The 17639-nt window shown below is 44.5% G+C and overlaps 1 protein-coding gene across 12 annotated transcripts in view; it reads right to left on the bottom strand.

Annotated features, from left to right (window-relative positions):
• FANCA (FA complementation group A) overlaps positions 1 to 17639 on the bottom strand; it is a 62219-nt gene that overhangs the window by 21125 nt on the left and 23455 nt on the right. For 10 of the 12 annotated variants that reach the window (XR_005359908.1, XR_005359910.1, XR_005359909.1 and 7 more), the window contains exons 17-26: positions 17563 to 17622; positions 16450 to 16538; positions 15248 to 15308; positions 15119 to 15168; positions 4513 to 4589; positions 2666 to 2776; positions 2293 to 2429; positions 1816 to 1886; positions 1332 to 1428; positions 1068 to 1255 (exon numbers count right to left, since the gene is read on the bottom strand). Coding sequence is in view for 8 of the 12 variants with exons in the window: in XM_038537987.1 (XP_038393915.1) it covers positions 1068 to 1255; positions 1332 to 1428; positions 1816 to 1886; positions 2293 to 2429; positions 2666 to 2776; positions 4513 to 4589; positions 15119 to 15168; positions 15248 to 15308; positions 16450 to 16538; positions 17563 to 17622 (941 nt within the window). In the remaining 4 variants the exon portion in view is untranslated. Of the gene's footprint in view, positions 1 to 1067; positions 1256 to 1331; positions 1429 to 1815; positions 1887 to 2292; positions 2430 to 2665; positions 2777 to 4507; positions 4590 to 15118; positions 15169 to 15247; positions 15309 to 16449; positions 16539 to 17562; positions 17623 to 17639 lie in introns of those variants that run through there. The other 2 variants (XR_005359911.1, XM_038537992.1) reach the window with 2 other exon arrangements.

Below are 17639 nucleotides of genomic sequence, written 5' to 3'. Positions count from 1 at the left end.
AAAGAAGTCCAGAACAGGACAGAAGCAGCCCCAATTTCAAACTCCGCCTCGGGAGGAGCCTCTGCCCACCAAGAACACCCCAATGGGAAGAGGCTGTACCTAGGGCCCAGGAGCGTCAGGAAAGTGTGAGGAAGGAAATGGGACCCACCTTCAGGACTGGATGCCAGTGGTGACTACTGATGTTGACAAAAGCTCCCAGGCTGGGCCACTCTGCCTCCCACTGTGGGGGGCACAAGTGGACCACGGCAAGCACCCTGGTGCTTGTGTCTGCCCACTCGTTACCACCCCTTAAGCTTTCTGTGAGTTGCTCACAAACCGCAATCCCAGGCCCAGCAAACAATTCTCACTGGAGCTTCCTGGCTTCTAGCCTGACCCTCCATCTACTCACCCTGGGACTGCGTAAATCTAGACTCCCAGGGCCCTGCCCACCCTGGGATGCACAGCTGCTCTTGCCCTCACCAGCCCACCTCTCTCCCAGCACCGACCACCCCCATGTGCCATGCTATCAACTTCCCAGCTGCCCCCACACAGAAGGGCAGCACTGGGGCTCCCCCCAGGTGGGTCTGGCCCACAGTGGTGGATAGAGAACTGTGGGGGTGTATATTGGCACAAACTTATAGGATGAAGGGTCTCAAAACCCCTTCAGATGAGTTTCTTTGGACAGTGCAGCTCCATGGGCAGGAACTCACCCCCTAGAAACCCAGCAGCCTCACCAGGGGCACGGATCCGACCAAATGCCAGGAGCTCCCGAGACAAAACCAATAACGCTCACCACAACCCCTGAAGATGGCCCAACAGCATGGAAGGAGGCCTATGGTCTGTTAACGTCTTAGAAAGCAGGTTTTAGGGTAATAGGATCTCATTTATGTAAACAAAGAAACACACACACACACACACACACACACACACACACACACACACAAATACAACTTAAGACTCTGGAAAGACATATGCCAAATATTAAAGAGTGATTATCTGTGGAGTGTGTTTTTGCCAATGTTACGTGATCAGAATGTTACTTCTGTGGAGTGGAGAGGCACTGCGGAGGGACGGGAGGAACAGCTCACTTGAGACAGAAGAGTGAGGCTTCTGCGGTCCTAAGCGTCAGGAGGCTACTCAAGAACTCTGGAAGGGGGAGGCTCTTCACGGGGGCGGGAGAAGCCACGTGCACCTCAGGGACTGCAGGCCTGCACTCGCCCAGGTGGATGACCAGGGCAGCAAGGCCCAGTACGTGGGAGGCACTCAGACCTGGGCCCTAAAACGGGAAACAATAATCGTACAGGGAGGAGGGCAAAGCCCACTTCCCAGCTGGATGGAGGCAGCAGCCCTACCTGGTGACGGAGCAGCTGGCAAAGCCTGGTAAGCACAATGGGTAGAAGCCGGCGTCCACACAGGCTTGTCACGAAGTGAGCAGCCCAGGGGCCCTGCCTGCAGGGGGAGCCACCAAGACCAGCAGTCTGACCAGCCCTGGCCCTGCCCAGCTTTCCCGTGGGGAATGAGCAGGAGGCACAGGGGAGGCCTTGGGAACCGGGCTGTTCCCTAAACAGCAGGGTCTCCTGAACTGATGCCTGACGTCTGCCAGGTGTCCACCTGATAAACATCAGCACTGCCCCTCGCTACCTGGGACCCCCAACCAGGACACAAGTCAGAAGGCAGGACCCAGGGCCTGGGGTCAGAGCTGGACTAGGATGGGTGGCCATGCCCCTCATCATGCAGAACAGGGAGAAGCCCCAGTCCATGAGGGAGACCTGTGCAGAGCACCCAGGCTGCCCAAGCACAGCTCCACACCACCCAGTCGAAACCCCAGGCCTCTACCTGTCTGGAGGGGTGAAGCCATTGGCTGCAATCAGGTTCTGACAAAAAGATGTCAACAGGAGATCCGCGACCTGACAAGAGACAGATGGTCAGAGGGCACAGAGCAACATGCGTGAGCCTGTTTACACCACGGACACAGCAAAGCAGGAGTGTATCTGTGGAAGAAACCACCACACTGACTGGCACAGAACCCCAGTCCCAAATCCTGCAAGACCTCAGGCCAAGTGTCCCACAGTCCCAGCCATCAAACTTATTGGACAACAGCACCACCACACCTCGTCTATAGGACCAAAGAAGAAATCGTTTGAGGCTTTGGTGCTGCAAATGGCCTCTGCTGCATGTTCTTTAGAAATTTAAAGAGTTTGTCCACAAATAGGCTGGGGCCAAGCAGGCCCAGCACAAGGGTGTCTCCACATACACAGTTCACCTGGCAAGACCCGGGGCTGGAAAAGAGGCTTGTCTGCATCCTGCACTTACCTGTTGGTCCTGCGGCTCCAATTCTGGAGAGAAGATATTGACCTGAACCTGTGATTCCTCAAAGCTACCATCCTCCTCGCCCAGGCCCAGGGCAGAGCTGAGTCGCTCAGAAACCACCGCCATCTGAGCAGAAAAAACTACAAATGGAGAAACGCGTTTAGATGAACAGGAAAATGCAGGTGATGGCGGCGGACAGGAAAGCCCAATGCGCATCCTTGACGTCCACCTCCCCCCCATATGTAGGGCTGGCTCGGCAGAAGCAGATGGCTGTGGTCAGGCTTAACTACCACACTCTGCCACTGAGCTCTGGCCACAGCTGGCTCAGCCCACGAACATCCATTGCCTATAGCCCTGCCCACAGCAACGTCCTCACCATCATACTGGGTGGGGTCTGTCATCGTGGTTCTGAGCTCTCTTAGCGCAGCTGCAAGCAGTCCCAGGGGTTCTACACAGATGGCTTCCGTCTTTGTTCCCAGGGCAGCATCTGGGGGATAACAGGACACACACACAACTGGACATGGCTTCTCTGTGAAAAGGGCAGACAGAGGCGCCAGGACTCTACAAGGAGCTCACTGCTGCACACTATCCATATCAGAAACTTGTTTACAGGGTGCCTGGGTGGCCTCAATGGTTGAGCACCTGGTTTCAGCTCAGGTCATGATCCTGGGATCCAGCCCTGAGTTAGGCTCCGTGCTGGGCATGGAGTCAGCTTGAGATTCTCTCCCTCCCCCTCCCTCTGCCCCTTCCCACTACTTGCATGTGCTCTAAGGTAAAAAAAAAAAAAAAAAAAAAAAAAAAAAAAAAAAAAGAAAGAAAGAAAAGAAAAATGTTTCTTCAAACGCAATTTTTCTTTTTTTTTTCCTTTTTTTAATGTTAAGCTCTATATACAACATGAGGCTTGAACTTACAACCCTGAGATCAAGTTGCGTGTTCCAATGACTGAGCCAGCCAGGCTCCCCAAACATACAGTTTTCATTACAAAAAGGAAGACACACTATGTATGTTTTAAAAACAAAACAAGGGGATCCCTGGGTAGCTCAGTAGTTTAGCGCCTGCCTTTGGCCCAGGGTGTGGTCCTGGAGTCCCAGGATTGAGTCCCACATCAAGCTCCCTGCATAGAGCCTGCTTCTCCCTCTGTGTCTCTGCCTGTCTCTCTCTGTCTCTCTCATGAATAAATAAAATCTTTTAAAAAAATAATAAAATAAAATAAAATAAAATAAAATAAAATAAAATAAAATAAAATAAAATAAAATAAAATAAAATAAAATAAAAACAAGTTTGAGGTGTGGTATCACTGGAGAAGACACTGGGTATATGCAGTGAGCCTCACAAGACAAACACCAAGACAAAACCAGAAATCATAAGGCTTTCTGCCAGAAAAAGTAAAGAAAATGTTCTCGAGGCCTCCAGGGCAGGCCAGAGGGCTGAGTTGGTGGGGAGCATGCCTCTCACACAGTGGACACAGCCCTACAGCCTCCCTGGCACCCCTAGCACAGTGGGGAGCTGTGTCAACACTGGTGCAAACAAGTGTGAAACCAGGGACCTTCATTCTTTGCCCTCTCAAGTTTTCTGAGTCTCTGTGCTATGAGAAATTATCCAAGCACATAAAAGGAAGGTTTTTGGCAGACAGAACTACAAAACACCCCCTCATTCAGCCTAGCAGACTCTGCACAAGTCAAAGGACTTAAACCAGCAAACAAACACTACTGTTCACCAAGTGGAGGACAGGCCCTCTTACCATCGCCCTGTTAGCGAAGAGAACGGGAAAGGCAGGAACAGGCCAGCAAGTCTGCACAGTGGCTCCAAGCACCGCTGTATCATGCATGCTGGCACAGACTGGACCTAGGTCTATACCACCGATCCCTAGGAGGTGAGTGATCCCCAACCCAGTATGGAACAATTCAACCATTCAAACAAGTTATCGCAGACCACCCACTACACCCTGCTTCAGAATCAACTCTCTAGGCCTCAAAGCCTGGCCACCTGGTCATCTGAATCAGGACAGCAAACAGAAACCATATCATAGGCTTAAGCAGCACATCAGGGACATGGCCTGTCAGTTAACTTCTCAGGGCGCCTGTGAGCCTGTGACCTGACAAGTGAGGTGGGTCCCTCCTGACATAGCGAGACCAGCACTGGCTAAGGGATCCCCTGCACACCTCCTGACCAGAGAAGCAGAAAGGTACTCATCTCAGGGACAGGGAGACCTATTAACCTTACTTTCCGGCTTCTTCTCTGCGGCACTGGAGCAGGCTTGGCAGTAGGTAGAGTACAGAGACGGGGGTATTTTATCTGCTCTGGATCAGGAGAAAACATGAAAACCACATCAACTATGACTCAAATTAGTTCTCAGGGTTACAATTCCAATAACGATCAAAAAACAAAATGCATGACATAATCTACTACCCATACCTTATAGTATAACCCCATTTTTAGAAAGAAAATAAATTACATGCATGTAATCCAATGGTTCTTACTGTTTCATAATTTGTCATATATAAATACCTGCCAACTGTGGTTGTCACAGGAGAGTGAGATCATAAATGATTTTTTTTAATTTTTAAAATATTTTTTAAATGTATTCATGAGAGACGGAGAGAGAGAGAGAGAGAGAGAGAGAGGCAGAGACACAAGCAGAGAGAGAAGCAGGCTCCATGCAGGGAGCCTGACGTGGGACTCGATCCTGGGACTCCAGTACCATGCGCTGGACTGAAGGCAGGCGCTAAACTGCTGAGCCACCCAGGGATCCCCTCATAAATGATTTTTACTTCTCTCACTGAAGTTTGGTAATTTTCAAACTTTTAAAATGAACTTCTATTACTTTTAATGAGTAATAATGAGAAAAACACCAATTAATGTCATTAAAAATACACAGAGTTATAGAACAAAGTCCTAAGATAAGGACTCTGCAGGGCATGGACCCCTGGCCAGCACATTCTCATGACACACGGACAAGCCCAGGGACTGGAGCTGTAGAGTCACCTTCAGAGGAGCAGGAGCCACACATGACAGCCCAGGCATGGGACAAAGGCAAGGTGTGGCCTAGAGGACACACAGTCTAGAAACAAGCAATGAGGCGAGAGGCCAGCCCACCCGATGGTGCTGCAAACCCTGACAAGCCAGGAAAGGAGATGATGTGTCCCAGGGTAGGGGTCCCATTGCAGCCCACAGCCAGGCAGAGGACAGCACAACCATAGCCCTAGGACTGGAGAGTCAAAAGTCCTCAGTTTAAGGATTAGAAACCAATGCAAATGAAAAGAGCAAATCTGAGGAAATGGGAGAAATTCACAGAAAAGAGCATTTCAGACATCGCTCATCCTCAGGGAGCTAAAACAATGAAGGAAGGGTCGGGCAGGTAAAGTGGAAGAAATGCCCCAGAAAAAATAACACCCAAACCCCCAAATATGCAAAACATGACTGAGAACAAGTCAGAAGACAATCCTGGCGAAGTGGTAGCAGCAAGAGGAAATCACACAGAAAAAGACCTGCCGGGAAACAAGTTAATAACAGCGTCTGTGTCTGGGCTTTGCTTCTTTGGGGGTACAGAGGCCTGTGAGCATGACATAAACACTATTCTACTTTTATCTCTTCAATTTTTCTTTTTTTTTTTTTTTTCTCTTCAATTTTTCATAACAAAAGATTTAAAAGTATCTGAGAAAATGTCTTAGTGCTGAAGGACGAGTTTTCAGGTCAGAGGGCCCATCTGCAAGGCTGGTCCAACACAGTGAGGAAGAGGAGCCCTCAGCTCCATCTGCCCAGGAATTCATCTAATACTTCTGAACTCACCTGAGATCTAAGAAAAGAGTAGCTGCAACTCTAAAAATACAGTGACCACTTTTTGCAAGGCAGAAGTGAATCAGAGGCCATCTATTGGAAGACAGACCACAGGAAGAGAGCCTCTGGCAGTGGGTTAACTGATGGAGCAGCAGAGCACAACATCAGAACAGTTAGAAGTCCGCTCCCATGTGAGATGTCCCTGCCTGGAAGATGCTCAGTGGCTCAGCAGGGTGGAATCCTGGGTGTGACAAGGGTGGTCTCAGGATCCCTGCGATCATGGGAAGACAGGGGTGTGAATGTGGCACAGTTCCCGGGTTTTGGGGTGGGGAAGTAGGCTGCAATCACTGAGCCCAGGAGCCGGCTCTCAGCTCGGGGTGGCCAGAGACTGAGAACAGAGGGAAGGTTGGCCACGGCTCCTCGAGCAGGAGCCCAGCAATGAGGAGAACCGCCAGGAGACTTTCCTCCCTCCCCCAGGTGGAGCCGCATGGGTATACACCACAGGAGCGTGCAGGGTTTGGAGACTCCAGACAGGGTAGTGTGCCTGAGACAGAAACACTCGGTCCCAGGCTGAGTGAGCAGAGTGCGGACAGGGATTGGGGAGATGAGAGGGATGAACTGCTTTTCCCTGGGGGCCCTGAGCTTGCACTCCAGGGTTGGAGAGTGGGGGCCCACCATTTTCACTTCCCCTCTAGAGCAGCTTGGAAAGCCTTTGGGGAACAAAATCCACCTAGAGCAATTTGGAGCAGGTAAGTTAGCCTGGCAAGGGCAGTGCGATTCCACCCAGAGCAAGGACATCTGAGAATCAAGGCCACAGGCCCCTCCCCAGAAGATAAGCCAGACCCTACAGCCAAGATGGAGTTTACGGATCATAGAGAACTGCTAAACTCCACCACTAGGGGAAAATATTATATAGAATTCATGAGTTCTTTCCCACGATGCTTTAGCCTTTCAATTTTAACCTTTTTTTTTCTTTCCTTTTTCTTTTTTTTTTTTTTTTTTTTAAAGATTTTATTTATTTATTCATAGAGACACAGCTAGAGAGAGAGAGAGGCAGAGACACAGGCAGAGGGAGAAGCAGGCACCATGCAGGGAGCCTGATGTGGGACTCGATCCCGGGTCTCCAGGATCACACCCCGGGCTGCAGGCGGCGCCAAACCGCTACGCCACTGGGGCTGCCCTCTTTCCTTTTTCAATGAATTTCTTTTACCAACTTTTTTTTCACCTTTTAAAATTTTCATTAAAAAGAAAAAAAGAAAAAAAAAGAAAAAAAAGAAAAAAATAAAATAAAATAAAATTTTCATTTTTACAGTTACATTATATCCTTTCATAGTATTTTATTTTTGTGTATATATGTTGTTCTTTCTTTTACAATTTTGGGATACAGTTTGTTCTATTTTTTTTAAAAGATTTTATTTATTTATTTGAGAAAGAGAGAGTACAATGAGCCCCCAATAAGGGGTTCAATCCCTGGACCCCGAGATCTAGACCTGAGCCAAAGCCATCCAAGTTCCCCAGCTCCAATATACCTTCTGTCCCTACCTTTTCTCTTCTTGGATCCCAATCATTCTAGTATTGTTTTGCTTTATGGCATCACTTATCTCTTGACTCCTGCCCTGGTGATCCAGTAGCTGTTTATCTCTCTTTCTCAACTTCTTTATTCTCCATTATTTTGTCTTCTAGATCACTAATTCTGTCTTCTGCCTCATTTATCCTAGTAGTCAGAGCCTCCATTTTTTATTGCATCTCATTTAATGGCCTTTTTGATTTCGACTTGATTAGATTTTAGGCTTTTTTCCTCCAGAAAGGGATTCTTCTGGTGTCACACCCAGGATTCCGGTCTTTTTTTTCAAGTCCAACCTGTATCTTTATAATTGTTATTCTGAACTCTAGTTCCCACATCTTACTTATATCCATACTGAATAGGTTCCTGACAGTATCACCTCTTGTTTTCTTTTTTGAGGTGAATTTTTCCATCTTGTTATTCTGTCCAGAGAATAGATGAATGAGAAAAGAAAATACTAAAATGGCAACAATGACCCTAGAAAAATATACGCTAAACAAATCAGAAGAAACCCAAAACAAAACAAACAAAAAATAGAATCAGACAGATGGACAGAAAGAGCAGTACACTGGATTCTTCATGTATTTTAGTCTGTTAGAAAACTGGATCCTGAAACTGTAAAGAAAGAAAAATACGGGATCCCTGGGTGGCGCAGCGGTTTGGCGCCTGCCTTTGGCCCAGGGTGCGATCCTGGAGACCCGGGATCGAATCCCAAGTCGGGCTCCCGGTGCATGGAGCCTGCTTCTCCCTCTGCCTGTGTCTCTGCCTCTCTCTCTCTCTCTCTGACTGTCATAAATAAATAAAAAAAATATTTAAAAAAAAAGAAAAAAATAAATATGTACAAAAACAAAATTAAGTACAATGAAAGGATAGAATGTAACTAAAAATGAAAATTGAAAGAAAAAAAAAACACAATCAGGTGAACAGAATAGAGCAATACACTATATCCTGAGTATATTTTGGTCAGTTTGTTAGAAAAACTACATCTCAAAATTATTAAGAATGAAAAACATATATATATATAAATTAAATACATTGAAAGGATAGAATGTACTTGTAAAGATGAAATTTAAAAAGACTAACACAGGCAGCCCGGGTGGCTCAGCGGTTTAGTGCCTGCCTTTAGCCCAGGGTGTGATCCTGGAGACCTGGGATGGAGTCCCACGTCAGGCTCCCTGCATGGAGCTTGCTTCTCCCTCTGCCTGTGTGTCTGCCTCTCTCTCTCTCTCTCTCTCTCTGTGACTCTCATGAATAAATAAATAAAATCTTTATAAAAAAAAAAAAAAAAAAAAGGGATCCCTGGGTGGCGCAGCGGTTTGGCGCCTGCCTTTGGCCCAGGGCGCGATCCTGGAGACCCGGGATCGAATCCCATGTCGGGCTCCCGGTTCATGGAGCCTGCTTCTCCCTCTGCCTGTGTCTCTGCCTCTCTCTCTCTCTCTCTCTGTGACTATCATTAATAAAAAAAATCTCTAAAAAAAAAAAAAAAAAAAAAGACTAGCAAAAAATAATATGATCAGATAGACAAAGAGAACAGAGTCATACACTAGATTCTTGGTGTATTTTGGTCTGTTTGTTAGAGTAAATTGTATTGGCACCCCTGGGTGGCTCAGTCGGTGAAGTGTCTGCCTTCAGCTCAGGTCATGATCTCAGGGTTCTGGGATTGAGTCCCAAGACGGGCTCCCACTTAGTGGGGAGTCTGCTTCTCCCTCTGCCCACCACCCTGCTTGTGCTCTCTCAAATAAAGAAATAAATAAAATATTTTTTTAAAAAAGGAAGGTATATTGGTGCAAATTATAGCTGAGAACTTCCCTAATATGGGGATTGAAAAAGGCAAAATGAATAAATAGGTCAACACCACTGACATATAATAGTGAAATTTACGAATCTCAGAGACAGAATCCTGAACACAGCTTGGACAAGAGGTCTGTAACCTACAAAGGTAGAAACATTAGACTGACAGCACACCTGTCCGAAGAGACCCAGCAGGCTGGAACGGACTGGCATAATACATTCAGGGTGCTAAATGAGAAAAACATGAAGCCAAGAATACTTAATCCAGCAAGGCTGTCATTCAGAATGAAAGGAGAGACAAAGAGCTTCCACGACAAATAGAAAGTAAAAGAATATGTGATTACTAAACTAGCTTGGCAAGAAATAGTAAAATGGAAACTTTAAGCAAAGAGGGAGCCCAAAAGTAACACAGACCCAGAAAGAAACAATCTACAGAAACAGTGACTTTACTGGTAATACAATGGCACTAAATTAATCTTTCAATAATTACTCTGAATGTAAATGCTCCCATCAAAAGGCACAAAGGGGCAGCCCCGGTGGCGCAGCGGTTTGGCGCCGCCTGCAGTCCAGGATGTGATCCTGGAGACCCGGGATCAAGTCCCACATCGGGCTCCTTGCATGGAGGCTGCTTCTCCCTCTGCCTGTGTCTCTGCCTCTCTCTCTCTCTCTCTCTGTGTCTCTCATGAATGAATAAATAAATAGAATCTTAAAAAAAAAAAAAAAAGGCACAAGGTATCAGATTGGATAAAAAAGCATTGATATGCTGTTGGCAAGAGACTCATTTTAGACCCAAGGAGACCTCCACATTGAAAGTGTGGGGGTGGAAAACCATTCATCATGCTAACGGCTAACGGACATCAAAAGAAAGCTGGGATGGCAATCCTCATTTTCAGACAAATTAGATACTAAACCAAAGACTGTAATAAGAGATGAAGAAGGACAGTATATCATAACTAAAAGGTCTACCCAACAAGATCTAAACATTGTAAATATTTATCCCCTTAACATGGGAGCAGCCTATTACATAAACCAATTTATAAGAAAATTAAAGAAACCCATCGATAATAATACAGTAATAGTAAAGAACTAAAATACCCCATTCATGGCAAATGACAGATCATCTAAGCAGAAGATCAACAAGGAAACAAGGGCTTTGAATGACACACTGGATCAGATGGACTTCACAGATATGTTCAGAGCATTTCATCCTAAAGCAACAGAATATACATTCTTCTTGGGTGCACACAGAACATTCTCATGTGCACAATAGAATACATACTTGTTCACAAATCAGGTCTCAACTGGTACCTAAAGACTGTGATCATTCCCTGCATATTCTCAGACCACAATGCTTTGAAATTGGAACTCAATCACAAGAGGAAATTTGGAAAGAACTCAAATACATGGAGGCTAAGGAGCATCCTACTAAAGAATGAATGGGTCACCTGGGACATTAGAGAATTTAAAACATTCAGGGAAACAAGTGAAAATAAAACACAACTGTTCAAAACCACTGGGGACACAGCAAAGGTGATCCTAAGAGGGATGTATATAGCAATACAAGCCTTTCTCAAGAAACAAGAAAAGTCTCATATACACAAGTTAACCTTACACCTTAAACAGCTGGAAAAAGAACAGCAAATAAAGCCTAAACCCAGCAAGAGAAGAGAAATAATAAAGAGAAGAGTAAAAATCAATGAAACAGAAACCAAAAGAACAGATGAATGAAATGAGGAGCTCCTGGTTCTTTGAAAGAATTAGTAAGATTGATAAATCCCTGGCCAGACTTATCAAAAAGAAAAGAGAAAGGACCCAAATAAATAAAATCATGAACAAAAGAGGAGAGCTCACAACCAACACCAAACAATACAAACAATTATAAGAACATATTATGATCAACTATATGCCAACAAATTAGGCAATCTGAAAGAAATGGATGCATTTCTAGAGACATATAAATTACCAAAATGGAAACAGGAGAAACAGAAACCCTGAACAGACTCATAACCAGTAAGGAAATTGAATCGGTCATCAAAAGTCTTCCAACAAGTAGGAGTCCAGGCCCAGATGGCATCCCAGGGGAATTCCACCAAACATTTAAGGAAGAAATACCTATTTTTCTGAAGCTGTTTCCAAACATAGAAATAGAAAACTTCCAAACTCTATGAGGACAGCATTACCTTGATGCCAAAACCAGACAAAGACCCATCAAAGAGGAGAATTATAGACCAATATCCCTGATGAATATGGAGGCAAAAATTCTCACCAAGATACTAGCTAATAATAGGATACAGCAGAACATTAAAAGGGTTATTCACCAGAACCAAGTGGAATTTATTCGTGGGCGGCAAGGGTGCTTTAACATCCAGAAATCAACCCATATGATACAGCACATTAATAAAAAAGGACAAGAATAGTATGATTCTCTCAATAGATATAGAAAAAGCATTTGACAAAGTATAGTATCTTTTATTGATTTAAATTCTTCCAGTGTAGGGATAGAGGGAACATACATCAATATTATAAGAGCCATATAAGAAAAGCCCAGAGCGGGAGTACCTGGGTGGCTCAGTGGTTGAGCTTCTGTCTTTGGCTCAGGGTGTGATCCTGGGGTCCTGGGATCGAGTCCTGCACTGGGCTCCCTGTATGAAGCCTGCTTCTCCCTCCACCTATGTCTCTGCCTCTCTCTCTGTGGCTCTCATGAATAAATAAAATCTTATAACACACACACACGTACACACAAGAAAGATAATAAAACACTGAGTTAACAACCAGTTTAAGAACTTATTAGGCACCTGGGTGGCTCAGTCAGTTAAGCATCTGCCTTTGGCTCAAGTCATGATCTCAGGGTCCTGGGATAGAGTCCTGAATCAAACTCTCTGCTCCGTGGAGAGCCTGCCTCATCCTCTCCCTCTCCCCTTCCACTTGCTTGTGCTCTCTCTCATACATGATCTCTCTCTCTCAAAAATAAATAAATAAAATCTTTAAAAAAAAAAAAGAAAAAGAAAAGGGCAGAATTAACACTAGCAGGAATTACAAAAAAAGCGAAGGGCAGCTGCGTTTCTCAATCAGTTAAGTGTTCAACTCTTGATCTGAGCTCAGGTCTTGATCTCAGGGTTGTGAGTCGGGTGTGGAGCCTGGTTAAAACATATATACATATATATGTATGCACACACACACACACATATGTGATAAACAATACTATGTCAATAATTTGAAAATTTAGATGAAATAGATGGTTTTGTAGAAACATATACAACTAACTCAAGAATAAATAAAACACACGACTAAACCAATAACCATTCAAATAAACTAAGTCAGCTGTTAAGAGTCTGCCTCTAGGGGATCCCTGGGTAGCTCAGCAGTTTGGAGCCTGCCTTCGGCCCAGGGAATAATCCCAGCAGTCCTGGGATCGAGTCCTGCATCGGGCTTCCTGCATGGAGCCTGCTTCTCACTCTGCCTGTGTCTCTGCCTCTCTCTTTCTCTCTGTGTGTCTCTCATGAATAAATAAATAAAATCTTAAAAAAAAAAAAAAAAAAAACAGACACTAGGAACAGATGACTTTATAGCCAACCTTCACCAAACTAAAAGGTACACAGAATCCTTGCATTACATAGACTGTTTCAGGAGACAGGAAAGAGGTAAGGCTTATAACCTTGAAGTCAAAGCAGCCACGATGAGTAAAAAAATATGAGTCACAGATGCAAAAATCCTATACAAAGGATCAGTAAACCAAATACAACAGTCTATATAATATAAGACATCATTACCAAGCAGACCCTGGGTAGCTCAGTGATTGAGCACCTGCCTTCAGCTCAGGGCGTGATCCTGGAGTCCCAGGACTGAGTCCCACATTGGGCTCCCTGCATGGAGCCTGCCTCTCTCTCTCTCTCATGAATAAATAAATAAAATCTTAAAAGAGATTCAATGAAAGTATAAATTCATGCTAAAAGTCTTTAGCAAATTCATATAGAGGGAACTTTCCTAATATGGTAAAAAGCATATGAAAATATAAAAAGACTACAGCAAATAGAAGTATAGGTAAAACTTTATTTTTTTAAATTTTTTACTTTTAAAGATTTATTTATTTATTCATGAGACACACACACACACACACACAGAGGCAGAGACACAGGCAGAGGGAGATGCAGGCTCCGTGCAGAGAGCCCGATGCGGAACTTGATCCCGGGACTCCGGGATCACACCCTGAGCCGAAGGTAGACGCTCAACCATGGAGCCAGCCAGGCGTCCCTAGGTAAAACTTGAGAAGCATTCCAATTTCAGTCAGGAACAAGACAAGATGCTAACTTCTAATCCCTACAATTTCATATTATACCTAAAAAGCCTATCCAATACAATGAGACAAAAATGAGGTATAAAGATCAAAAAGGAAAAGACAAACTGTTATTCTTATAGACAATGCAATTATCTACAAAGAAAATTACCAAGCACCTATTAGAAATAAGTTAAACAGGGTTATTAGATACAGGAGCACCTATACCTCAGCAATAACAATAAATAAATAAATAAATAAATAAATAAATAAATAAATAAATAAATAAATAAAAAAGAAAGAAAGAAAGAAAGAAAGAAAGAAAGAAAGAAAGAAAGAAAGAAAGAAAGAAAGAAAGAAAATGATACACTTTTAACAACAAAATCTAAGGACCTAGCAGTATAATGAAAAAAAATTTACAAGATAGAAAAATCTATTACTGAAAGGTTTAAATAGATATACTATGTTCATGGAAGGAAAACATTGTTACCATAACAAAGTCAACTATACACAAATTAATCTAGGGGATCCCTGAGTGGCGCAGCGGTTTAGCACCTGCCTTTGGCCCAGGGCGCTATCCTGGAGACCCGGGATCGAATCCCATGTTGGGCTCCCGGTGCATGGAGCCTGCTTCTCCCTCTGCCTATGTCTCTGCCTCTCTCTCTCTCTCCGTGTGACTATCATAAATAAATAAAAATTTAAAAAAAAATTGTTTTTAATTAATCTATAAAATTAAGGAAAACCACTAAAAATTCTGAGTTTTCATGGAGATACATGCAAGGCTGCTCAATGAAGCACTATTAATACATTATATTTCAGGTAACCTGAGAGCTGTTACAGGGATAGATAAGTTAATCAAGGCAGGTATTCTGCAGGCCATGAGGACCTCACTTTCTGCAACAAGGAATTGTAGCCACAGAACAGAACTCAAATCTTTGGTTCAGTGGTGACCCAGAGCCCACAGCCACCAGGGTGAGTGGAAATGCCAACCGCAGAGTGACATAGTGTGATGTGTCCATATATACACATATATTTTTGTAGCTATAAATGTGTAATAAAAAAGCTAAAAATAGGGGATCCTGGTTGGCTCAGTGGCTAAGCATCTGGCTTCGCCTCAGGGAATGAACCAGGTCCTGGGATCGAGTCCCACATCAGGCTCCCTGCGAGGAGCCTGCTTCTCCCTCTGCCTGTGTCTCTGCCTCTCTCTCTCTGTGTCTCTCATGAATAAATAAATAAAATCTTAAAAAAAAAAAAAAGAAAAATGATATTCAGAATTAAAGAAATTTTCTTTTTAATATCTTCATAAATTTTGAGCCAATATTTTATCAATAAAAACATATGTGATAAAACACTTTTCTCTACAAAAAAAACACAATTTTTTGCATTTGTCCAAAGCCCTTCTGGAAACACGTGTCCTTGCATACCTCCTCAGGGACTCTATCAAGGCCGCTCTGGAGTCAGGGGTTCTTGGGAGCTGTGGGAGAAGATGTGATGCAAGTCAGACATCTGCTCTCTGCCAACTGGGCACCAAGTCCACGAGCACATGTACTGACCACTCGAGGTGTGAGCAGGGCAGGGAGAAAGTGCGACATGTAGTAGGGTCTCCTGAAGATACTGCAACACAGAAGAGCACGTTTAGAGGCATCACATACTCGGTCAGATGACAGAAACATTAGAACGCCTTCCTGAAAACTATGAGAACATCCATTTCCACAGACAGTCACTGCCATTCACAGGGAGGCACCACATGGGTTGTTTCATTTGTGTCATATGGCTGTGATATTATACCAGGGTTGTTTTGTTTTTGTTTTTTAAAGATTTATTTATTGAGGGCAGCCCCAATGGCCCAGCAGTTTGGCGCTCCCTTCAGCCTGGGGTATGATCCTGGAGAGCTCGGATCAAGTCCCATGTCGGGCTCCCTGCATAGAGCCTACTTCTTCCTCTGCCTGTGTCTCTGCCTCTCTTTCTCTCTGTGGCTGTCTTGAATAAATAAATAAAATCTTAAAAAAAAATTTATTGATTGATTTCAGAGAAAGAGAAAGAGAACAGAGTACACGCATGTGCTGGCAAGCCAGTGAATGGAGGGGGGAGGGCAAAGGGAGATAGAATCTTCAGCAGACTCCCTGCTGAGCATGAAGCCCAACATGGGGCTTGATTCCAGGACCCCAAGATCATGACCTGAGCCAAAACCTAAGAGTTGGACATTCACTGACAGAGCCACCCAGGTGCCCCATACCACAGTTTTTCATTGTTTTGGGACATTTCATGCAAAGGGAAACAACGGGCCTGCATCCCAGGGATCTTGAAGACACTGTGTGAGACACAGCCATGCAACCTGAGTAATTTCAGAAATCCTGGGAGCTAGACTCAGTTCACATTTCTGAAAAGCAATACCTTCAAAAACCTTGCCCACACTGGTAGAATCCAGAGTTCAAGATGTCTCCGGATCACACCAAATTCAACAAAATTCTGCTATTCAGTTTAGTCCTGGCTCCACACTGGTCACCCATGGAGCACTGATGAAAAATCATTATTAAACCATGGGCTCATCTCATCCTTCTGTCTTGGCTCTACTCAACAATATCCATTGGTTTTACCTCAAGAAAATGAATTTTAAAGCAAGGGCTCTTTGAGGTACCACCTCACTACAGGACTTGTGCTGGAACACCTACCCTCAGTCATCCACAAATACAACAGCCACCCTGCTCCCCGCGGCTGAGAATAGACGGGACAGCTCCAGGAAGCATGGCCCTACCTGGCCTCCATGACGGCAACAGGGACTTTCCCCGTGTGTTCAAACACTGCGATGGCCTTCTCCACATCCTGGTGTGCTTGGCTGTGGGGCTGGTTCCACACAGGGAAGATGGGAAAGAACAAAAGATGCGAAAGAAAAGAGACTGAGCAGAGAAGGGTGCCATCAGCCTACCCTGCAGCACAAAGACAACCCTGCCATTTCAAGGTGGACAATATGGTCGCTGCCAACACAGCAAGGGGATATTGCCACAAACCAATAACGAGTCCACAGAAAGGGACCGACTGCTGCTTCAAGGTCTCAGAAAGATCACACCTCAAAAGAGTCACCCCAGGGACCAGTCAACACCTCTGGGAACCTCTGTCACCCCCTGGGCTTGCCCTAGGACAATACAGGGTTCCAAAGAAAAACTCTGAAGTGGGAAGGGGAAGTAACTTAATTTTTGAGAGTTAAAAAAATTATGAAATGACAACATATGAACATATGTTGACAGCAATGTTAATAGACACCAACATTAAATACTTAGAATATTCACCTAATACTTTAATGGCAGCCGTAAGGGCTCTCCAGCCACTCACAACCTTTAAGTAAGAGAGTCTTAAAATGGGCAGCCCAGGTGGCTCAGCAGTCTAGCACCGCCTACGGCCAGGGTATGATCCTGGACACCCAGGATCAAGTCCCATGTCAGGCTCCCTGCATGGAGCCTGCTTCTCTCTCTGCCTGTGTCTGTCCCCCCACCCCCCATGTGTCTTTCATGAATAAATAAAATCTTAAAAAAAAAAAGTCTTAGAATAACATATACACACACTATACCACCATCTGACATTTGGCTTATGTAAATATAGTTAACATTTTTTTTCTGTAATTCTCAGAAATACAGGATCTTTCTCCTGTCCCATTTTAAAGACAGCCTCTGTAATGCAAATCCACATGAATGAAGATCTAAAAGACAGAACTTCCTGCACACACTAAGTTGCTTTGCTCCTGTTCTGAAAATTTAACTCACATCCTCCAGCTATACTAGGAAGAAAAGGCTGAGAGTCCCAGGAAATGAGCCTGTGCTTGGTGAGCACAGGCAAGAGGCCACAGGTGATAGCAGAACCGAGGTGACATTACCTCTGTGACATCCTTGGCTGAAGACAGATCTTCATAGAGGCCCATGTTTTCCACTGAAACCTGCAGAGGAGATGTGG

This window comes from Canis lupus, chromosome 5 (assembly GCF_011100685.1).
Source record: "Canis lupus familiaris isolate Mischka breed German Shepherd chromosome 5, alternate assembly UU_Cfam_GSD_1.0, whole genome shotgun sequence".
Lineage (NCBI taxonomy): Eukaryota > Metazoa > Chordata > Mammalia > Carnivora > Canidae > Canis > Canis lupus.
The sequence above is the reverse complement of the archived record's forward strand: the minus strand, read 5'-3'. Positions and strand labels throughout refer to the sequence as shown.